Below are 23404 nucleotides of genomic sequence, written 5' to 3' on the forward strand. Positions count from 1 at the left end.
GTGGACATCCAATTAGCAAACACCTTTATCCCAAGCCAGAACCACAGGTGGCAGTGGTTCCGTGGGTTAAGCCTGATTTATACTCTTAAAAATAAAATAAGTGAGAGATAGTTTCACGATGCCTTTCACAAAAACAGCAATTTACATCAATGACATTTTTAGATGGGTAAGTTATCTATATAATTGTATAATATAATTGAAGAGAAGACCTTCCTTATTATATGGTTGACTCACCAATAATATGCAGCTATGAAACTAATACTCATAGAATACGGATTTATATCTGTACAAAATATTATTCCAAATACAAAAGCTATGTGGAGAGAAATTATGCTTGTAAATTAGTTTCCATGATAAAAGAACCTGCTGATGGACCAGCTTGACTATGAAAATAATTCTCAAAACACTCTCCTGGATATGGAGTAAAGGTTTGCAATGTTTCATGATGATAGGATGACTATGCATTGAAAAAAATGGTTCTGTAATTTCAAAATCAGGTTTCGCGAAAATCGACTCCAAAGACAGAAATGGTAAATAAGTATACTAATTTCACCATAAACATGGTGTAATCATTCAAAAGGTGGTATTATCCTGAAAGTTGAATAGTTGAGGGATAATTTGCAGCAGTTAACAGAAAAATGTAAATTCGGCTGAAAAGTTGTTTTTTTTTTTTTCCAATGGAACAGAACGAAGTGTATTATAACAGCCAAATAACTTTTCTTCTCTTGTCATTTCCCCATCAGCAGCCATTTTTGTTCACCGCACACTACTTTTCAAACAGTGTGTTTGAAAAAAACGAATACATTTTTAAAGAATATGTCAAAGTGAACAACGCCTGAAGCAGAAGGCTCGGCTAGTATGTAGTACCCCCATACTCCCAATGTGGTTTTGGCTCTGCTAGTGATGCCTGTAGATGCAGATGCCTGTGGATGGACATGCCTGTAGATCAGTGGCAGCTGCTGGACAGAAGTTTTGGTGAAGCAAACCCACCATCACCACTGGCGAGAATCGAACCCATTAGTGCCATGCTTAAACTGTTGACCTTGTTACTGAAAGTTGTCCCAAGCTGCAATTAATATCAGGCAGCTATCATTGCCTCCACTGGCCTGGCTTCTTGAACACTCCTAGCAAACTAGCAAAATGAATTCAACTGAAGTAATAAGCTAGACACATTTCACTGTACCTTTATTTCTGAGTGTACATATGGCTGAGTATGAGTGCAACCTAAATGGCATCAAAATAATATATAATCAAAATAAGCATGCCAAGACAGACCATCTGTATTTTTAAAAAGACAATATTTATTAACATGACATAATTGCTTGACAAATCATTTTAAAAATCAGAAATAATTTTACATAGAATTGTTTGAAAAAATACAAAATATACACCTTTTATAAATCTGTCAATAACAACCACAAAACTAGTCCATCTCTAATCCAGTCAATCAATGCAGGTTCATTTCCTGTGCCCGTTGGTAAATGCACAGAAACATACAGCCTTGCTCTAGTGGATCTGCAAGGTGTAGGGAATGTGGCGGAAAGGTGTCTGTCAGCGATGTAAAAAATAACAAGAACACCAATATCCGTCGTTGCTTGATTGAGCTAGCAGTGCATGCTCAAAAACGAAGGGACATAAATAAACGTACAGTAAAATGATAAGGTGAAGACAGCGCATATTATTTTGTGTGCATCATATTTTCACATGCAGTTGATAAAAACAGTGCTAAAAATGCTGTTCATCTGATAAAATAAAGTAAATTAGTTGCTCAATGTGCCTTTTTTGCCGTTTACAGTACATTGTGTGTTCGTACTTTTTCATTTCTGTGTACTCACTTTAAACCCTGCAATCCATATCAAGCTGGGCAACATCAGACTTCAACAGACAGCTACACTGTTCCCACTGGCCCCAGTCACATTTAAATTGTAAACAATTTGCTTTTATTGCCAATCCCATCGAGTGACGATTGTCACACTACAGGTGTCCAACTGACTTTGATGAGTAGCCCAGTTTACACTGTCTAGTGTAAATTGAGAAGTGGCCCTTCCTGGTACTGTGTACACAAGTAATTAAGGCGGGGTTTCCACTGTTTCCTCAAAATACTGGAGCTCTTCAGACCATTGAATAGTTTCCATCATAACTATTTTCCCACACCTTCCAAGTTACAAAGCCTTAGAAGATCAATGTCACAGCCATGCACTCCCATTAACTGTACAATGACAGCAGATTTAATTCTGTGTAGCTTAACATGTCATAGTGAAATTGAAGAAAAATCCACTTAAAAAGCATGAATGCACCAAGACAAATTGCTCATATAGGACTTGAAAAAAGCATAGAAAAGCATGAAGGTCACCCATAAACCACTAACAGAAGGTCCTCACATTTTTACTGCATATATATGGTAAACTGCAGAAGAATAGCAAGGAGGTATTAACTGGTCTCTGCATGGATTATACACTCAGTGACCACTTTATTAGGTTTATTTAATCAGCCAATCATGTGGCCATAACTAAATGCATAAAAGCATGCAGACATGGTCAAGACGATCAGCTGTTTTTCAGACCAATTGTCAGAATGGGGAAGAAATCTAAGTGACTTTGGCCATGTAATGTTTGTTGGTGCCAGACAGGGTGGTTAGAGTATCTCAGAAACTGATGATCTCCTGGGATTTTCACACACAACAGACTCTAGTTTGCAGGGAATGGTGCAAAAAACAAGAAAACATCAGATGAGCAGCAGTTCTGAGGGCAAAAACGAATTGTTAATGAGAGAGGTCAGAGGAGAAGGGCCAGACTGGTGGAAACTAACAGGAAGGTGACAGTAACACAAATAATGACACATTGCAACAATGGTATGCAGAAGAGCATCTCTGACACACAACGTGTCAAACCTCTAAGTAGATAGGCTACAGCAGCAGAAGACCAGTATAAGTCTAAAAAATACCTAATAAACGCTCACTGAGTGGATATAGATTCTGGATTTGTGGTGTGACCAAAGACTTGGTTCAAGGGTACCATATTGCGAGAGGCGATGTAGAGCCAAGAACTGAGCTCAAATTTCTAAAAATCCTTTTAATGCCCCATTCATAGTGCAGAGAGCCGTGCTTTACATCTGTTGGTGCCTTTGATACAATATGCACAACTTGACACACTGCACCGCTCCTTCACCTGATGAAAAAGGCCAGCTCTCCAGTTGCCATGAGGGCAAAAGGAATGTTCAACTGGGACCAGGAGACAATTGCACATACACGGAAGAATGGAGCCAGACTGTGCTGTTGTGGCTGGGTCAAGGGAAAAGGAGGCCAGCCTAAGGAAAAAGCAGGCACCGTTCAGCAGAGTAACACCGCCAACATGAGTAGCCACCAGCCAGAACCTTTCAGAACATAGGGTTTCTTAAGGGACATACTGTAACACCACAGCCATGCCAAGGCACTGAATCCCTTTGATTGGATATGTTTGTATGCAGTCAACCCTAGGGGCATGATACAATGATCAAACATACCCTTCAGTGCTTATATGAACATGCAGATCATGCTGTAAAATTGTTGAATCTAGTGCATCATTTGTGAGTTTCCATATGGGCTTGAACTCTGAAGTATAACAACTGCAAGATGTACTTGACGACAAGAGACTTCCGGAGATATCTTCTGGAAGGACAATATTCAGACAGTTGGAAACGATGACAAAATATGCCTTTTCCCCATCAATGCCCAGAGGACAGCATTTCCAGAGGTGTAAACTTAAATAGCCACCTGCAGAAGACTTCTCAATGACATCAGCTGGAGAACTTGGCAGTTGCTTAATTCAGAATGTGAGAAAACCTTGCCCCTTTCAGTGCAGTCTGCTTGCAATGGTTTTCATGGGCTTGTTAATGGAAGTTCTCAGCATGGAAAGCAACAGGCAAATAAAGCACGTTCAGTTCATCTGCACAAGGTCAAGACCTTTGAGGTCTTGAGTCATTTTTATCAGGCCCTGGCTGTACAGTACTTCTGAAAATAGGCATGCAGCAGCAAACTGATTCACTACAGTACACAAATGAGCTCAACTCAAGTGGAACCACATGAACAGAACCAGAAAAAATGGCATTTCTACTGTATGCACATGGTTGAGAGTGAAAGTAGAACATTCTTCAGATATTTCCATCTTTAAATAAATAAAAATGTCTATATTTTTCAAAGTATATTTCCCTATTCTATTCATTTTTCTATCTTCACTTCATTTTGCACATGTGCAGGGCACACCATCCCTGCCATAAAGACGTTGCCTTCATCTGGTCATTTCTACAATTTCTTGAACCTTTCCAAAGGACACATTTGGTTGTTATTTTGAAAAACCATCAATAGTTTACATGGCTATAATAAATGGTATTGACCAAACTGGGTCTCGGACATCGTTTTATGCTTCCTCTTTTTAAAAGGCATTATCTTAAATTTAAACCCCTGCAAAATATAGCACACAGTAGAAGATTGCCCTAAATGGGCTGGCTGATAAATTATTGGCATGTCCAAAGAAAAACTCTCCCTGGGTTATTATTCTTTTTCTAAAATAAATCAACCAATGGGACTTTGAAGCGTCTTAAAAAAAGGAATTCCAAACCACACCAAGTGATGCTACCAACTGCCACATGGAGAGCAGTAGGTGTAACTGATGCAGGGCTTCCAGATCCATGGGCAATTCTAGCATTCCATTACAGTCAAAGCAATTTCTGCTTGTACAAGAATTTTCTCCAATACTAGACTGGCCCAACTTGATACAAACACTTTACACATATTTATTTCTACCTAATGTCATGAATCCCACCAGTGCATACAGAACAACCAACAAGCCATCCCCCAAAATGAACTGCTTCATTGATTCAGGAACAGTAATATTGCACACAGCAAAAAAAAAACATGGGTGTCAAATTGGCTGAACTTTGGTTTGTGAACAGTCAAAGGGTGGACTATGAATACAAGTCTGTCTCACTCTACCTGAATACAACAGGGTCAGGGGAGAATGCACTCGGAGTGCTTTAGGCTCAAGCTCCAGGCAACAGATTCAGGCAGTATGTAGGTGAACATTCTCCATGCCTTAAAAATAAAACATCTTGAAATGGATAGTTTCCATGTTCTGGTTGTATCTTCAACAAATTGATGAATGATTTGTGTTTCTTTCAAAATGAAAGGCATGAACAGATATAGTGATATTTTAAAAACAACACTACCACAGATACAACCATCCATGCTGTTGTTACTCCACCTTCTTCAATATGTCTGCTGGCAGTGTCACCAAGAAGTGGGAGGCCTGTGTTGAGAGGAGTCTGTCCAGGGTGGAGTAGACTGAGTCACATAGTGATCTCCAGCCCCAAACAGGGGCTCCTCAGAACGGGGAGTTCATGCCCAGTTTGGTCTCAAACTGTAACTTCTGCCTCTTCTGGTAACGCACTCGCACCCTGAAAATGGGGGGGGGGAATTAAATGCTGACAAAATTCCTGCTACATCCGTTTCAATCACCAAAGTTTCAGCTCGACTGGATCAAATCCAGAATTGTTTTTAGGCTTAGTGGGATTTCAGTATTCAGGCCAGTATATTTGGTCACCACTGAGCTGGATTCATTATTCATCAGAGAACAATTATGACTATTATTACTCTTTATACAGTATTCTCCCTCTCGTTTCTCACTCACACACAAGCAAACACACACATACTGTCTGTGTATGTGTCCTCCGCTTTCCTAATGTCCTACCTGATTTCATGCAGTTTAACAGCCTCGTTGACCAATACCACCAGTAATGGTGAAAGTGACACCAGCAGCCACACCAGCATAGGGATGTCGCTCAGGCCAAATGGTACATTGTTACCGCTTCTATCTTGCCACAGTTGAAAGTCTACAGTTGCCTGTACCACCTGTCCCAGCAACCTGGATCCAGAAAGGAGGGAAAACTAAATGATACTACTGTGCACTGTACAAGAGCACCCCCTGGCTTATCATTCAACAACACCCTCATCACTATAAATCAGGGCTATGCAATTCAGTTCTACTAACAACATACAGAACAGTAGGTCTCAATGAACAGGGTTGGACAGCTTTGCAACAGATCATGTGAGTGTGTATAAATAGTGTTAATTACACAAAATTAAAAAAAGGCTACTGAAAAATTCTACGTATACATGTTAGAAAAGGGTTAGTACAAAATGTAGAACAACAGTCAACAAAGAAGACGGCAGGACATGATCCCATAATCGGATAGTTTAGAGTTCTAACATATCAAGATAGTGCGACACTTCACAAATATGCAAATTACTGCTGCATTCCTATGTTGCACATTTTTTAAATACACTGCTTTAAAATATATTGGTCAGCAGTACAATTTCTTGCTAAGTGACCTGGCTACAATATGCTTGTAGTGCAAATGTGAAAGCCCATTAAAATGCTGAGCATAGCACTGCTTGAATAGCAACTTTTGAATGCCCCATTGATGACTGATGCGTGAAATATCACTTTCATGCTTTATGAATTATTATACAGTTGCTGTGTTTCTGTAGTAGGGAAATTCTCAACAGTAGTAATGTAGCAGTTGGAGTACCAGTGGTTCATATTCTAATAATTAAATTCAATTATTCCACCTCTGGTTCTGAAGAAAGTATGCTGTGTAGGTAGGGAAACAGAAGCAAGTCAACAAGAACAATGAGAGGCACTTACACCACAGGCACTGTCAGGCACCACCAGGTGTTACTGAAGGGGCTCTTTCTCCAAAATGGCTGGGAGCGATGCACATAGCTGAGAGAGATCACCACTGACGGAGAGAGGAGAACAAAACAGGAAAACATAGCATACCAGGTTTGTGTCTGAGGGGAAAATAACTTGGTATGTTTTTTTGTTGCAAACACCACTCTGCAATGGGGAATGTGAGAAATGCACAAAATAACAGGAATGTGAATAACAGCACATACACAGATGTTCCTCCTCTTTGCAAACTTTGAGGCATCCTCAGACAACCCATTATTACAGGGATTCTATTGATCACTTCATTAAATATAGAGCTAAATCCTAAACAGGTAGCATTACATTACATTACATTACATTAATGGCATTTGGCAGACGCTCTTATCCAGAGCGACGTACAACAAAGTGCATACCCATAACCAGGGATAAGTGGGCTGAAAGACCCTAGAGGAAAGTACAATTTCAACTGCTACCAGTACAACAAAGATAAGGGGACCAGGGCCTTTTTTTCTTTTTTTTTTTAACGAACAAATAAACAAACAAAGCAAAAGTGACCAAACTTAACTATCCAAACACTGCTTACCTAGCCAACTAAAAATACCGATACACAAAGTAAATCACAAAGACAACAATTAAGGTTCACAGGGAGGTAGGGAGGGACGGGGAGAGGTGCTGCTTGAAGAGGTGCGTCTTCAGTTCGCGCTTGAAGGTGGGGAGAGATTCTACAGTTCTGACCTCAACGGGGAGTTTGTTCCACCACCGTGGAGCCAGAACAGAACACAAACAATTGGACAGAGCAATGGGACCTATTGAAAACAGGCTTCGTTTTCAAAACCGTCTGAATACCTCAGTAGTAGACATAAATTCACTGCACAAATGATGGTAGTAATTACACAATTCTGCTGTCAATACCCTGCACAGTTTTCAACACTGAACCACTAAGTATTCTAATAGGCAAAAAAACTCTTTGAACTTGAAAAGGCTGGCTTTCAAAGGTACCTGTGTGGAGTGCCAGGAATCCCGCCATCACCTTCTGAGAGAGCAGCAGGCCATTTGCGAGGTCACTAAACCACTGTGGGGCACCGGGATCCGAGCTGCAGGCCATCAAACGGTACGAGCACACAGATCACACAGTGAACACAGTGAACACGAGACAGCACAGGAGCCAAAACAGGAGGACAGCCTAAACTGAAAGTGACCGAAAGCTGTATATGGAGGTCTGGGCTGAGACGCACCTGACGGTGAGGATGTGGGCACAGGTGAAGTTGCTGTTGTCAGGCCTGACGAGGGCGCTGCTGGCAGCCAGGGAGCAGACCTTATGCAGCGTGAAGCCAAACCCCAGCAGGTACGCACACATTGTCAGACTGAACTTCAGCAGGAAGCATCCCAGGAAGTACTGCTGGGTCTGTCACAGAGCCAAATACACATACACTCTCTCATGAACGTCTTCTAAAATGTAACAAAGTTCTGACATGTCAAGGAAAAATAAGGCAGCTCTACGAAAGACATCATTAGGCTCACTTTTCTGGGGATGGCATCCAGGTTCTTGCCCGTTGCGACAGACATCACAGAGCTGTCCGGAGGCTTCCCCAGGAAGGACACGCTGTCGTGCGCACACACAACCAGCCCACGTTAGCACAGATGCTGGGCCATTCAGGAGCATATACACACAGCACAGAATGAGGGGAACACTAACCCCACTATCCAGCAGCAAAACTGACATAATTCCTACACACGGACGAGTGCGAGGAGAGGGAAATAACCTGAGCGAGTAAGAGCCCGTGAGAGTTTCCCCGAAACTCACCTGAGCAGTGGGTAGCAGAAGCAGGAGAGCCACAGGATATCAGTGATGTTCATGGGAGGAGGCAGCTGAGCCAGACACGCCACAAACTGCAACACAAAACAATGGTGATGATGGCGACCATCTTCATATTTAAAGGCTCTCACTAGTACACAGGGCAGACTTCCATCCCCACAGGGTATTAGGACCAGAATACACTCCACTCAAAGATCATTTTAGTATGCAGTTTGACCTTTTTGAGGCCACTATACACTCAGTGAACACTGTATTAGGTATTTATTGGACTTATTAAGTCTTCTGCTGCTATAGCCTATTCACTTTGAGGTTTGACGGGTGGTGGGTTCAGAGATGCTCTTGTGCATACCACTGTTGTAATGAGTGGTTATTTGCGTTACTGTCACCTTCCTGTCCGCTTCGACCAGTCTGGCCCTTCTCCTCTGATCTCACTCATTAACAACGCGTTTCTACCCGCAGAACTGCTGCTCACTGGATCTTTTTTGTTTTTTGCACCATTTTCTGCAAAATCTAGAGACTGTTGTATGTGAAAATCAACAGTTTCTGAGATACTCAAACCACCCTGTCTGGCACCAACAATCATTCCATCGTCAAAGTCTGACATTTGGTCTGAAAAACAGCTGAACCTCTTGACCACATCTGCATGCTTTTGTGCATTTAGTTGCGGCCACAAGAACGGCTGATTAAATATTTGCATTAACAAGCTGGTCTATCTAATAAAGTGCTCACTGAGTGTACACCACTGTAAAATGTTCAAGGGCAGAATGTTCCGGCTCACCTGAATGATGACAAGTGTCAGCTGACACTGCAGCAGGAAGAGGAAGCACTTTCGGATGCCGTAAGTGGTATGCCGCGCCTGTGGGATATGAAAGAAGGTAAACGCACTGCAAGCACAGTCTAGCTGAATACTCTGAATTACTGTCGCTATGACGTTCAGAGACAAAACTATGCAGTGGCACAGTGTTAACAAAATAAATAATAGTAATTTAGTACAGCATTTGTGATTGTAACTGTGTGTGTTTGTGTGTGGGCCTTCACCTGCTCGATGAGCTTGACCATGCTCACGCTCTCCCCCTGGTGGAAGGTGACGGAACAGGCAAGGCTGTTGAGCTGGCCAGAGAGTCCTAGCGGCGACAGACCCTCCTCATCGCCGTTCATCCCGCTGTTCGTGGCGTAGCCAAACGTCTCCCAGGAGCACCGTGACGGGTACAGAGGGTCCAGCGCGATGCTGTCCAAAAAGGAACAGGTTTTACCAGAGTGCCCTTGAGTAATGAACGCTGAAGCACGTTCTACAGGCTGACTGTTTAACTGCCACTGTGAGCCGGCGGGGCACACACCTGAGGTCACTCTGCAGGAAGAGGCAGCTGTTGCGGAAGTTGGCTGAGCTCCCCAGGCAGCAGGTCACCTCCCTGTTCTCCTGCATGATTTTCATCATCTCACACATGGCTGCAACACAGACACACACGTGCGTGCATACACAGAAACGCACATGCAAACAACCACGCGCGCACACACACACACGTGCGAAGACAGACACGTGGACACATGCCCAGACGCAAACACAGGCGAACACACGCGTGCACACATGCAGACACGAAACACACATACACAGACACACGTACACGCGTACACAAAAAAAAACACATGCACGCACACACGCACATACACACAGAGATGAATAGCTTCACTCTTGAAATACATCACGAAACAGAATTCTTCACGTTCTGCTACAGTAGGTAAAAAGCGACAGCTCTTAAATCAACACAGCATCTGATATGATCAGAAGAGACTGTTCAGGCAGCAGAGGGACAGGGCAGGGGCTTACTCTCAGGGGTACAGTCGGTGAAGAGGGGCACCAGCAGAGGCACATTGTCGATGTTCTTCAGGTGGGGGCGCACCTGGTGGATCCCACGAGGCAGTTTGGCCTGGGGGCGGGAGGGAGAGGAGGAGATGAGAGGGGAGGGGAGGAGACAGAAAGGCGGTCTGGGCGTGGAGGGCTGGCGGAGGCGCGTACCCGGTTGCAGTCCTCCAGGAAGCTGGGCACGTCGCTGTCCGTGGGCTGGAAGCTGGCGAGGTCCGAGTGACCCTCCTCCTCCAGCAGCAGGGGCCCCTCTGCCTCGTCCCGAGAGTCTGGAGAGCCCAGACGCAGTCACTCAGCCAGTCCCATACGCGCCAGCATGCTTACGGCTACACTGCATTTCAAACTTAACTGCATACTTCTGTTCTCATGTGGATACCAAACACATCACGTAATTGTAATATTCAGTGACTTTTGGCAAGAAATCTTATTGGGACAGACAGACCGGGGGTGTGCAGCAGCGGCGTACCCTGGTGCAGGTCATCGTGCAGGGAGCCAGCATGGCTGGGGCTGGAGGGGGCGCCGTCGCAGTGACTGTCGCCGTTGGGCGTCAGAGAGATGTGGCAGTTCCACCCCGTCTCCAAGCCCATCTTTTCCGCAAACACCTAGAGAGAGCCGCGTGTTACACACCTGGCCCGAACCTCCACCGTCCCTGCACCCTCTCTGCAATCTCCCTCCACCCACCCTCCACCTACCCTCCACCTTCCACCCACCTTCTCCACCCTCCACCTCTCTGGCCGACTGCTCGCACCGTACCTTGCTGCGAAGCTCGTCCTCCATGGAGAAGTAGACGAAGCGGATGCAGGCGTTGACTAGGGCGTCGATCAGCCTCACCGTGTCCAGGCGGGCCTGGAACTGCGAGGACACCATGCCCATGAAGATCTGGCCGCTCAGGGCCTGGACACAGTCCTCCTTCTCCATCACCTCCCCGATGCCCTCTGGACACAGAGACAAGGAAGGCCAGGGAAGACCAGGGAGTGAGAGGCAGAGCTCAGACTACAGCCACCTGGCAAACCCCACCTCTCCCGCACTGCCGCCTTCCTCCATCTCACCGTCTGAGCTCCAGCTGTTCCTCCTGCTGCTGTGCTTGATGGGTGTGGTGCTGGGCAGCTCCACACCGGAAAAGAGGGTGGGGCCGGCGGCCAACTCCACGCACTTCCCGTTCAGCTGTGGCGACAGCGAGACTTGCATCGGCTTGTAGGCGAAGGCAGAGCAGTACCCTGACAAACAGGCTCGCTGGTAGAAGTCCAGAACCTTCTTCCTGTAGACACCAACCAAATCAAAACCTCAGGTTTTATTGCAGAATTTTCACAAAAATATCTATCAATCTTCCACACATCCATTATCAGAAGCTCTTCAATCCTATGAAGGGCAACAGTCCACCAAAACCAAAATCAGCAAACACAGGGCTGCACTGTGGAACATAATCAGGGAAAGCCAAGACACCATGTGTACTGTAGATATCTCCACTGAAGGATTAACAAACGGTCTTTCACCTGTCAGAGCCGGATAGTGGGTAGATATCGGCACCATCCCAGAAGTCAGTGCAGGCTTCCAGTAAGAGGTCAGCAGAGCCGTGGGAGAGCATCTGTACATTGTCTGGAGGGGTGGCAGGGTAAGGGCAGGGTAAGAACAGGGCAAGGGTAAGGGTAGGGTAAGGGTAGGGTAGGGTAAAGGCAGGGTAAAGGCAGGGTAAAGGCAGGGTAAAGGCACGGCAAGGACAGGGCAAGGACAGGGCAAGGACAGGGCAAGGACAAGGCAAGGGCAGGGCAAGGGCAGGGCAAGGGGGAATGACAGAAGAATCATCAGAAGTCCACACTTTAATGAAAGGTAAGAAAAGGAAGAGAGAGTGAAAAGGTGAGTTGGTGCTCACTGGTGGTGCTGTCGCGCACAAGCAGGCTGATGAGGTGGCTGATGGGAGGCTGCCGTTTGGTGAAGTTTTGTGGGCGGCGCGGGACAGACTCCTTGGACTTCTCGCCCGACGGCAACTGGTACAGCGTAAGGTGGTTCTCCTGGTTGAAGAGCTCTCGCGCCCCAGGAGTAAAGCCTGCGGCACACAGACAGACAGACAGACAGACAGATGCAAGGAAGGGTTCAGCAAGGGAGCTACAGTATGATGGTAATACAGAAAAAATGTAATGTCTCACAAAATACTGATGAACTGCACATCCTTCTAGATGTATAAATACAACCAAGCCCTAGATGTTTTGTAGGGTTTGCATTTTAGCTGTGTTTGTAGGATATGGCTACAGTCTTAAATGTCTTAAACAGCCTAATGTCTTAAACTCTTTTAATGCGTTATGTGTTGGGGAGTACCTGTGTCTACTCATTTTGGTATGTCTGCTATGAGCTGCGTGTGTCTGCCAGCTGACCCCTTTTCCAGAGGTTTGGTAGTGCCCGTGTTGCGTGTGCTAGGCGTGTAGGGGAGCGTGCGTGCCCACCGATCAGCCGGGACAGCTCGCAGAGCCCCCAGGGCACGTGGACGGGCAACACGGCCCCGTGGCTCTCCTGCAGCGCCAGGTTGGACAGGTGGTCGGAGAAGCGGCACAGCTGCTGTGTCACGTCGGCGTTGCACAGGTTCAGCAGGATGTTCAGGCCCAGGGGCTTGAGGGAAGGCAGGTGCCCCTGCCAGCCCGAGTCGTCAAACTGGATGCTGACCGGGTTCTGCTGGTCCTGGGACAGGCTCAGCATCTCCAGGTGGTAGTCGCACACAAAGTCCTCCGCCTCACAGCAACCACCCTCCATCCCACAAGGCTGGGGTGGGGACAGAAATACAGATTAAAGGGCAGTTACAGGTTTGAAACCCATTAAACGCACTGCCTAATGTGCATCTAGGACACCTCAGAAGGTGATGTAAAGTGACGGCATAACTGTAAGGTGAGACCTCCTCCAATACCAGAAGCCTATCAGCTAAGAGGGAGACCTCCTCCAATACCATAAGCCTATCAGCTAAGAGAGAGGCCTCCTCCAATACCAGAGGTCTATCAGCTTAGGGTGAGGGCTTCTTCAATACCAGAAGCCAATGAGTTTAGGGTGAGACCTCCCCCAATAGCAGAAGGCTGTCAGCTTAGGGTGAGGTCTCCGCCAGCAGCAGAAGCCTATCAGCTTAGGGTAGGCCTCCAGTAGCCCTTGTATGACAGTTCCCTGACTAGGGGAAGGGGGTTACCTGCAAGGGGTCGTCCTCGCCCCCCTCGGTGTCATGGCTGAAGCTGACGTTGGAGCCTGAGGGGTGCTTGGTGCGGGGGGCGGGGGCAGGCCGGCGGGGGCGCAGGGCTTCGCCTGAGCGGGCCGTGTCGTGGGAGGTCTCGCTGGGCTCCTGCTCGTGCCCAGTGAGAACGGATGACTCCATCGCAGGCATGGACAACAGAGCTTCCACTTCCGGCACCTGGACAAGCGCACGGTCACAGTCCACAACACCCTTCACCACTGTCCCGCCATCTGTTCAAATACCGCTCATAAATTCCCATGAGTTAAGAGATTCTTTTAAAAGGCAAATTAACCAAATGTAAAGCAGGGCCCATTTTCTAGTTTCGTTGCAGCTACACAAGCACTTGTGCAGTTCAGTCCAGTGTCCCGCTGCTCGCTCACCTCATCTCTGTCCTCGTCCCCCTCCATGCGGCAGAAGGAGCCCATGGAGAGGTCGTCCCGCAGGTCGTCCTGGCTGTCGTGGGGCATCTCCACACGCCCGCTGAAGAACAGCACGGTCTCGGGACTGGGGTTCGGCCAGGAGAGCACACCCTGCTTGTCCACACAGCACAGCACCTGGGCAAGAGCACGAAAGGGGGAATTTAATAAAGGAGAAGTTCGCTCAAAGTTATGTTTTCATTTACCCAGAGCAGTATCTGTACTTTTTCAGTTTTGCTGAAATGTTCTAAATATTTGCTGTAGTGCAAATTGGTCAAGCAATACAAATCCTGCGGTTAAGCACAAACATCCACAGAGTTCACCTTATACAAGTTTCCAGCAAACTAATGTACCAAAGTACCCCAACAGTGTAGCAGTCAGGCCGACTAGTATGATACATCAGCACTGTTGGAAGGACTTGGTGCAATGTGATGTGTAGTTTAAATATAACTTGTTCGCAAGTTACAGTATTGAAGCACAGCTTTCAAATTCATGGCTGGTATATTAACAGGTTATAAAATTTTAGTTTACCATTTTATTTGGAGGGGATATACATAATGGATACATGACACCTACATATGTAAACACTACAGGACACCTGACATAAACATAAAAAAACTTTGAGAAATATCTGTTCCACTAGGGGACACACAAAGGATCACTGTGTCGCATTTAATGTCAAATTCACATCATTCTTTATGTCAAGTGACACCAAGTGGAATAGCCATTTATGAAGGGATATGTGCAGGTGTCAGGTAATATTTATGTAGGGGTCATGTAAGCATTATGCATACACCCTTCAAATAAATTAGCAAAAACTGCAATGTCAATTAATATGTTACTGGGTAGAAACCTCTTTACATCTCCTGAAGTGGGCGCTTCACTACTGGTTGGGAAACAGCAGAGTACATGGGCAGTGTACACTGACGCAGGCAGGACACACTCACAGTGACGGAGCCCAGGGTGTGGAGCAGGCTGGACGTGTAGCACAGCGTCTGCGACTCTCCTCGCAGAACGCTGACAAACTGTCTCCAAACACAGCGCAGCATCTCCTGCACAGACACACACAATCAGCAACACAGACCTGGCACAGTGAGGCACAGCATCAGCGCTAGAGATCTGGCACAGCATCAGTGCTAGAGATCTGGCACAGTAAGACACAGCATCAGTGCTAGAGATCTGGCACAGTAAGACACAGTATCAGTGCTAGAGATCTAGCACAGCATCAGTGCTAGAGATCGGGCACAGTAAGACAGCATCAGTGCTGGAGATCTAGCACAGCATCAGCACTAGAGATCTGGCACAGTAAGACACAGCATCAGCGCTAGAGATCTGGCACAGTAAGACAGAGCATGAGTGCTAGAGATCTAGCACAGCATCAGCGCTAGAGATCTGGCACAGTAAGACACAGCAGCAGTGCTAGAGATCTAGCACAGCATCAGTGCTAGAGATCTGGCACAGTAAGACAGCATCAGCACTAGAGATCTGGCACAGTAAGACACAGCAGCAGTGCTAGAGATCTGGCACAGTAAGACACTGCAGCAGTGCTGGAGATCTAGCACAGCATCAGCGCTAGAGACCTGGCACAGTAAGACACTGCAGCAGTGCTAGAGATCTAGCACAGCATCAGCACGAGAGATCTGGCACAGTTGCCACTGCACAGTCACACAGCCTTGTGGCAGAGCAGACTCAGTTCCCGCATGCGGCTGGACTGCTGGCTGCGATAAGACTGCGGAAAGTGTGGAAGCTTCTGGAATGCAGAGCAAGGTGATTAAGCACGGAAGATTCTGGAAGAGGAACAGGGGTAGCTGTACTCACCTCAAGCCCTACTGCACACTGTGTTGCAGTGAGCTAGAAGCGGTGATGTGTGTGTGTGTGTGTGTGTGTGTGTGTGTGTGTGTGCGTGTGTGCGTGTGTGCGTGTGTGCGTGTGCGTGTGTACGTCTGCGTGTATGAGAGACAGAGATTATGTGTGTGTTTGTGTGTGTGATGTGCAATTTGTGAACACATGCAAAACGAAGATAAGCAAGCGGGGGTCAGAGAGAAGGGCAAATCCTGCCTGAGAGCAGATTCACCCTGTAAACAACTGGGGAACGACAGGCAGGATTTCACAGCACAATAAAGACAGCAGTGCAATACAAACTGAACTGCATATTACACCACTCTCCCAATGCAAAGACTGCACGCATGTTAGTAGAATATGCTGCATGTTTAGTTTAGATATCAAATAAAATGAAGTCCTTATGTCCTTCTTGCATATCAAAATGGCTGCTTTCTCAACAGCAGAAACATTCAAATTTGAACATCAGCATAGAGAATGCAGAGCAGCTCCGGACAAAACAGCAGAGGTCAGAGCGCAGAGAAAAAGCCGCAGTCCCTAAAATACTAAGTAGTCCCAACGGGAATGTGCAGCACAAACCCAGGCATTCAAAACACATCTCTTCTGTCCCTTCATTTTTAAAATGCACTTTCAGTCATCCCCTGTGATGTAAGCCAATGGCTGAAAACCCAGGGGTCCCATTGGGCAGGCAGGCCCAGGTAAGCGCTTAGCACCAACGTGGGACCAGTGTGATCCATACCAAGCGAAGCATGCTTCAGGCAGGCTGTGGGCTGCAGGCTGAAGTGGGAGGACAATGTGATGGAAACCAAATCAAAACAGTACGGCACGCGTTTGTAGCGTAGTGGTTAAGGTACATGACTGGGACCCACAAGGTTGGTGGTTCGATCCCCGGTGTAGCCACAATAAGATCAGCACAGCCATTGGGCCCTTGAGCAAGGCCCTTAACCCTGCATTGCTCCAGGGGAGGATTGTCTCCTGCTTAGTCTAATCAACTGTACGTCGCTCTGGATAAGAGTGTCTGCCAAATGCCACTGATGTAATTAATGTAATGCTTCTTTGAAGAACGAGTCGAGCGGCAGGAAAAAAGGGGAAGATGAACATGAAGTCAACGAAGCGAACGATGGTCAGCAACAGACGAGAAGCAGAACATAACTGAAGTGTGGCGGAAAAAAAAAAAAACGACTGAGGGAGAGAGAGATGTACAAGAAGAGATTTGAGCATGAACCGTTTGAAGAGCGTGTTAAGAGTGAAAGCATGGAGAGAAACAGGGAGCGGTCCTTAGGGACGGGGAGGTGTTAGGAACAGCAGGCGGGGGCAGTGAGAGACAGGGGGAAGGCATTCATAGGATATACCTGAGAAGACACCACTTCCGTGTAGCTGCTTAGAGTATCCTCAGAGAACTTAGCGAGCTGGGGCAAGAGGAGAGGCTCGTTAAGTACAAAGGGCCGGAGAACAAGCCCTCTCTGTCCATCTCTCTGAACCCGCATTCCATGTGTACGGCACCACAGTCCCACTCCCTTCCCCTCGTACATGGTACCGGGGCATAAAAGCAGTTTAAAAACTGGCTGCTATGCACACATTTAGGACAGCCAGGCGTGGGTGGAGTTGGCGCAGGGGGGAGGCTGAGGTCTCACCAGGCCCGTGGGGGAGGTGCGGCTGGATTCGGCCAGGACTCGGGCCTCTCCGTAGGCGTTGGCCAGCACCCACATCACGGGAAAGAGCAGGGGCAGGATGGGGACGACTCCCATCATCTGGAACACAGCCAAGCATCAGGGCACATTACCAAGGGGAGAGGGCTTCCAACAGGGCTCGAGGGGGGAAAGAACCAGGCAAGAGGGGTAATAACAGGACACAACAAAATCACATTTCATGCAGAACGCATTTATCATTGCGACACCCGGCAAATTTTAAATGGCACTACAAATTTTTTATGGCAAATTTTTAAATGGTCTACCAACACAGAAAAAGAGAGAAAACCAAGATGTTCTGTGGGGCAACCTCCTGGAGTTGACATGGAATGCCCCATATATTCCACTGGATAATAAAGGTTTAAAGAACAGCACATTTCAAGAGCGGAAGCAATGGGATTTTAAAGTCAGTGAAGGAGTATTAGCTGGGAGCCTGCATTTCATACCTGGAGCTGAATGAAGTTGAAGCTGCCGGGTGTGAGGCTAGGGGCATCCAAGAAGAAACGCAGTGCATTGGTAGTGAAGAACGCCACCTACAAGCACAGAGGTAGAGGAAGAATTAAGAAGGTTTTCAGCCATGTCTGCACAAGACCTGACCCAGTACACACAAACAACACATTAGAGATTTCCCCTCAATTATCAGTCAATCTGAATATCAAGAATCTCACATTTCTGGAAGAGTGTGAGGGTACAGAGTATACCTGAGGGTAATGGTAATTTGCTTTCCAGTGAATAACATATTTTAATGCAATACATATGCATGTAAAAGAAGGTTACAGTAAAAACCAGAATCCACTGCTCTTGTTTCAGTGAGGTTGAATCTTAGTAAAAAGGTTTACAGTGTATTCGATCACGTAATACACACATTTTAAACGTGGGAAGCAGAAACCGTAAGTGTCATGACTGGCTTTCATAGCTTCACATTTTCACATTGAACACACCATCACAGCGAAGTCAGTTCCCCCTTATTCATTTGGTTTCAGGTTTTTACCCTTAATGTCAATAAGCTTCAAAACAATACAGGGGAACAAATGAGATGACAAATCAAAATGTCAGTCAAGGTCAGTCAGTATCTGAAATGAATGAAGTAACAACAGAATGTATATCAACAGCTACTCTGTGTGCAGTATGAGGTGCATTGTGCCCGTTGAGCTTTTTCTGAAAATATCAAATGTTACTCTACGGACAGACAGCAAGCTTTTTCAGGCAGAACAGCTGACCAACGCAGGAAGAAAGACAAAACAGGAAGCTGTGCGAAGCAAGTATGAAGAAGAGGGCAGTTTCTGTACCAGCACGGCAGGGCAGGCGAATTTGGCCATGACTGACTGCACCGTGAACCTCTCGTTGTCCAGCGCAGTGATAGGACGGGACAGTGCCAGATCCAGGCTGTTCCTGCGTTGGAGAAAGCAGCGGCCACAAGGGGGCCCTCAAAATGTGCACTCACTTCACAGCAGTCCTATTAACCCTGACCTGCTCAGATGACATCCATTGATATTTCCCCTTCCTATTGCAACGGAAACTGAACAGATCTGGAACTTGGCTTATAACACCCCGCAACAGCACAATCTTTCCCCTGGTCACACAAACCTTCAGCATAAACACACGGCCCTGAATTATTTTCAGGATATTGCTTTAAAAATTCTAATATTACAATATCGATTGCAACCAAGCATGCACCAACCTCCCCGTTCTACTAGTCAGCAGGAGGCTAACACACTGCTAAAATGTACATGAACAAAACTTTTACATAATTGTAGCAGACAAACAGTATATATTCTACAGCTAAGCTAAGAATCTGGAGTGCCTTTCTTACTATTTTACCTTAGGTAATCAAGAACAATTTTGTAAAGGAGGAGGAGCACAATTAACAAATGGAACATGCAACAATTAACGGAGAGTGGTGGAGCAATGCAATCTGGGCTTTTTTTATCTATTTTTAAGCTATACCCGTTCACACAGGAGACAGGGTCCCCAGTGAAATCCAATGAACTCAGATGCGTGAGAGGGAGCTGGTTCCAAGCTATAACATTAACAGTCCAGCGCAAGGGACACTCTTCCTGAGCTTACGCAATGCATAAAGTCAACTTAAATAACCTTGAATGAATGTGGATGCAACCACAGATAACTATTAACAGAACAAAGGCCCGTTTTGGTACTGGACCTCATCTAGAAGGCACTTCTTCCTATTTAATATTTTACGTTAAGAGGTTACTGTATATCTACAAGTTATCTGAGTCTAGCTCAAGGCTTTGATTCCCATCACCAAACATTTGACCTCATTGAAACTATATCCAGCAGATTAGGGTTTGTCAGTGACCAGTCTAAAACCATTCAGACAAATCTGACAAGTTAATTTTCAGACCAAGCACTGACAATAACATCAACCACGGAAAATTACTATTGAGGAAAACGCAATTAAGTAGTACTATTTAGACAGCAATAAGTAGGCTCAGAAACAATTCTGCAGATTAGCTTGGGCTCTTGGTAATTAAAAACAGTTTCTCAATATGGATAACTGCAAAGCTAACAACTTGTATAATTTAAGTTATCTTTAACATTGTTATACTGTATCAACTCCAATTTACAGTCATAAAAAAATAAATAAAGCAAAATGGCATATTAAATGACAATAACAAGGATTTGAAGCATTTAAGTATTAATATTTAATTATAGTAATTGTGCAACTCCAAAAACCCCTTCCACAGAGAGCTAAATCTTTGTTACAAATGTCCCTGAAAACTATTTCAGGCCTAATATAAATATCCAGACCGCAGATAGCTGAATCAGCTCCTGTTCTCTGCCCAGATCAATACACAAGGCACAACAGATACTTTGTTACAATGTTAAAATAATAATCATTATGCATTTATATTTTTAGTTGTATGTGTGTTTCGCAATTGATTCTGCAATTTTTTTTTTTCTATTGAAATTTAATCTGCACTTCAAAGACAGGAGCTGAGGATCTAAAAATATCAGACATCTACCTTGTCCTGAAATGCACTGTAGATTGTGTAAATGATCCATTTCCCTGTTACTGCAGACGAAAAGCGGTAACTAGATTGTCAGAACAGCAGTGAGAAGTCATGCTAATTGGAGACTATGCGCTTACGAAAATGACGCAGTTCTTAAAATTCTGTCAGGAACTTCTTGAAAAAATGTAAGATTGTTTCATAGATCTGAAAATGATGCCTTTGATGCTTTAGATGAAAGCCCTTTCAGTAGCCATTAAACATTGTTCACTCAGCAGCAGCAGAAGCAGCCTGGTCTCAGTAATCCAACACAGGCCATTTCCACAGTGGTTCTGGAGGCAGCGTACCTAATGGAGTCGAGCACAGGGGTTCGAACCACCCTGAAGAGACGGAACTGCTGCGGGCTCTGGGGGGAGCGCTTCTCGTTCCCTCGAGGGGAGGGCGGAGGGGAGAAGGGAGGGAAAAGGTCCCCAGGTTCCAGGACTATGTGCTCATCATCCTAAAAGACAAACAGAGCGAGAGAACAGAGCCAGTATGACAACCCCAGCACAGAGATCACTCCAGAAATGTCTTAAGACTCGTAGAACTGCATTCCAGAAAACGGCGGCGTGTGCTGCTGCTAATAACCTTGATGCCGCGGAGGGAGACGAAGGACTCCTGTCCCGGCCTTAGTGCAATGATGTCGCCCTCCACCAGCAGGCTGACGGGCAGGTTGACCAGCTTCTCGTCGCGGTACGTCCAGTGCAGGGACCAGGACGGGGACGAGGGGGTGTACAGGTCTGGGTACAGCGAGGGGGACCACCTGAGGGGCTCCCCGGCACAGCCTTCCAGAGTGCCTGAAACAGCAGAGAGCACCACACGCTTGGGCATTCAGAGACAGTCAGAGACCAATACCCATGTAATGCTATACATACAGAGAATAATATTGTAACGCTCTAAATATAGAGAACATTCCTGTAGTGCTCTGAATATTCCTGTAATGCCCCATATATAGATAATATTCTCATAATGCTCTACAAATTGAGAATATTCCTATATTATTGCTCTACATATGGAGAATATTCCCGTAATGCTCTACATACAGAGAATATTCCCTCTACAAAGGAGAGCATTCCAGTAATGATCTACATATGGAGAATATTCCCGTAACGCTCTACATACGTAGAATATTCCTTCGACATAAGGAGAATATTCCAGTAATGCCCTACAGACAGAGAATATTCAAGGTAATGCTCGAGATAAGGACAATATTCCCATAATGCTCTACATATGTAGAATATTCCTGTCATGCGCTACATACAGTCAGATCCATAAATATTGGGACATTGACACAATTCTCTTCTTTTTGGCTCTATACACCACCACAATGGATTTGAAATGAAACGAACAAGATATGCTTTAACGGCAGACTTTCAGCTTTAATTTGAGGGTATTTACATCCAAATCAGGTGAACGGTGTAGGAATTACAACAGTTTCTATATGTGCCTCCCTCTTTTTAAGGGACCAAAAGTATTGGGACAATTGGCTGCTCAGCTGTTCCATGGCCAGGTGTGTGTTATTCCCTCATTATCTCATTTACAAGGAGCAGATAAAAGGTCTAGAGTTCATTTCAAGTGTGCTATATGCATTTGGAATCTGTTGCTGTCAACTCTCAATATGAGATCCAAAGAGCTGTCACTATCAGTGAAGCAAGCCATCATTAGGCTGAAAAATCTAAACAAACCCATCAGAGAGATAGCAAAAACATTAGGTGTGGCCAAATCAACTGTTTGGAACATTCTTAAAAAGAACGCACCGGTGAGCTCAGCAACACCAAAAGACCCGGAAGACCACGGAAAACAACTGTGGTGGATGACAGAAGAATTCTTTCCCTGGTGAAGAAAAACCCCTTCACAACAGTTAGCCAGATCAAGAACACTCTCCAGAAGGTAGGTGTATGTGTGTCAAAGTCAACAATCGAGAGAAGACTTCACCAGAGTGAATACAGAGGGTTCACCACAAGATGTAAACCATTGGTGAGCCTCAAAAACAGGAAGACCAGATTAGAGTTTGCCAAACAACATCTAAAAAAGCCTTTACAGTTCTGGAACAACATCCTATGGACAGATGAGACAAAGATCAACTTGTACCAGAATGATGGGAAGAGAAGAGTATGGAGAAGGAAAGGAACTGCTCATGATCCAAAACATACCACCTCATCAGTGAAGCATGGTGGTGGTAGTGTCATGGCGTGGGCATGTATGGCTGCCAATGGAACTGGTTCCCTTGTATTTATTGATGATGTGACTGCTGACAAAAGCAGCAGGATGAATTCTGAAGTGTTTCGGGCAATATTATCTGCTCGTATTCAGTCAAATGCTTCAGAACTCATTGGACGGCGCTTCACAGTGCAGATGACCCGAAGCATACCGCAAAAGCAACCAAAGAGTTTTTTAAGGCAAAGAAGTGGAATGTTATGCAATGGCCAAGCCAATCACCTGATCTGAATCCAATTGAACATGCATTTCACTTGCTGAAGACAAAACTGAAGGGAAAATGCCCCAAGAACAAGCAGGAACTGAAGACAGTTGCAGTAGAGGCCTGGCAGAGCATCACCAGCGATGAAACCCAGTGTCTGGTGATGTCTATGTGTTCCAGACTTCAGGCTGTAATTGACTGCAAAGGATTTGCAACCAAGTATTAAAAAGTGAAAGTTTGATTTATGATTGTTAGTTTGTCCCATTACTTTTGGTCCCTTAAAAAGTGGGAGGCACATATACAAACACCGTGCACCTGATTTGGATGTAAATACCCTCAAATTAAAGCTGAAAGTCTGCAGTTAAAGCACATCTTGTTCGTTTCATTTCAAGTCCATTGTGTGGTGTATAGAGCCAAAAAGATGAGAATTGCGTCGATGTTTTACATA

At 45.5% G+C, this 23404-nt stretch overlaps 1 protein-coding gene across 2 annotated transcripts in view; it reads right to left on the reverse strand.

The window, feature by feature from the left end:
* Positions 1–1281: 1281 nt before the first annotated feature.
* The window catches only part of tmem94 (transmembrane protein 94), a 32136-nt gene continuing 10013 nt past the window's right edge, over positions 1282–23404 (reverse strand). The window contains exons 6-32 of one of the 2 annotated variants that reach the window (XM_061231564.1): positions 21126–21334; positions 20846–20997; positions 18819–18921; positions 17976–18062; positions 17476–17592; positions 17194–17250; positions 14950–15054; positions 13967–14140; positions 13545–13763; positions 12820–13132; positions 12252–12425; positions 11875–11977; positions 11431–11639; positions 11135–11316; positions 10848–10983; positions 10535–10650; positions 10346–10445; positions 9858–9966; positions 9559–9748; positions 9299–9376; positions 8509–8594; positions 8226–8307; positions 7940–8109; positions 7704–7798; positions 6681–6774; positions 5724–5897; positions 1282–5430 (exon numbers count right to left, since the gene is read on the reverse strand). In XM_061231564.1, coding sequence (XP_061087548.1) covers positions 5358–5430; positions 5724–5897; positions 6681–6774; positions 7704–7798; positions 7940–8109; positions 8226–8307; positions 8509–8594; positions 9299–9376; positions 9559–9748; positions 9858–9966; positions 10346–10445; positions 10535–10650; positions 10848–10983; positions 11135–11316; positions 11431–11639; positions 11875–11977; positions 12252–12425; positions 12820–13132; positions 13545–13763; positions 13967–14140; positions 14950–15054; positions 17194–17250; positions 17476–17592; positions 17976–18062; positions 18819–18921; positions 20846–20997; positions 21126–21334 — 3707 coding nt within the window. In that variant the 3' untranslated portion in view covers positions 1282–5357. The remainder of the gene's footprint in view (positions 5431–5723; positions 5898–6680; positions 6775–7703; positions 7799–7939; positions 8110–8225; positions 8308–8508; positions 8595–9298; positions 9377–9558; positions 9749–9857; positions 9967–10345; positions 10446–10534; positions 10651–10847; positions 10984–11134; positions 11317–11430; positions 11640–11874; positions 11978–12251; positions 12426–12819; positions 13133–13544; positions 13764–13966; positions 14141–14949; positions 15055–17193; positions 17251–17475; positions 17593–17975; positions 18063–18818; positions 18922–20845; positions 20998–21125; positions 21335–23404) is intronic. The other variant, XM_061231565.1, reaches the window with a different exon arrangement.

This window comes from Conger conger, chromosome 2 (assembly GCF_963514075.1).
Source record: "Conger conger chromosome 2, fConCon1.1, whole genome shotgun sequence".
Taxonomy (NCBI): Eukaryota; Metazoa; Chordata; class Actinopteri; order Anguilliformes; family Congridae; genus Conger; species Conger conger.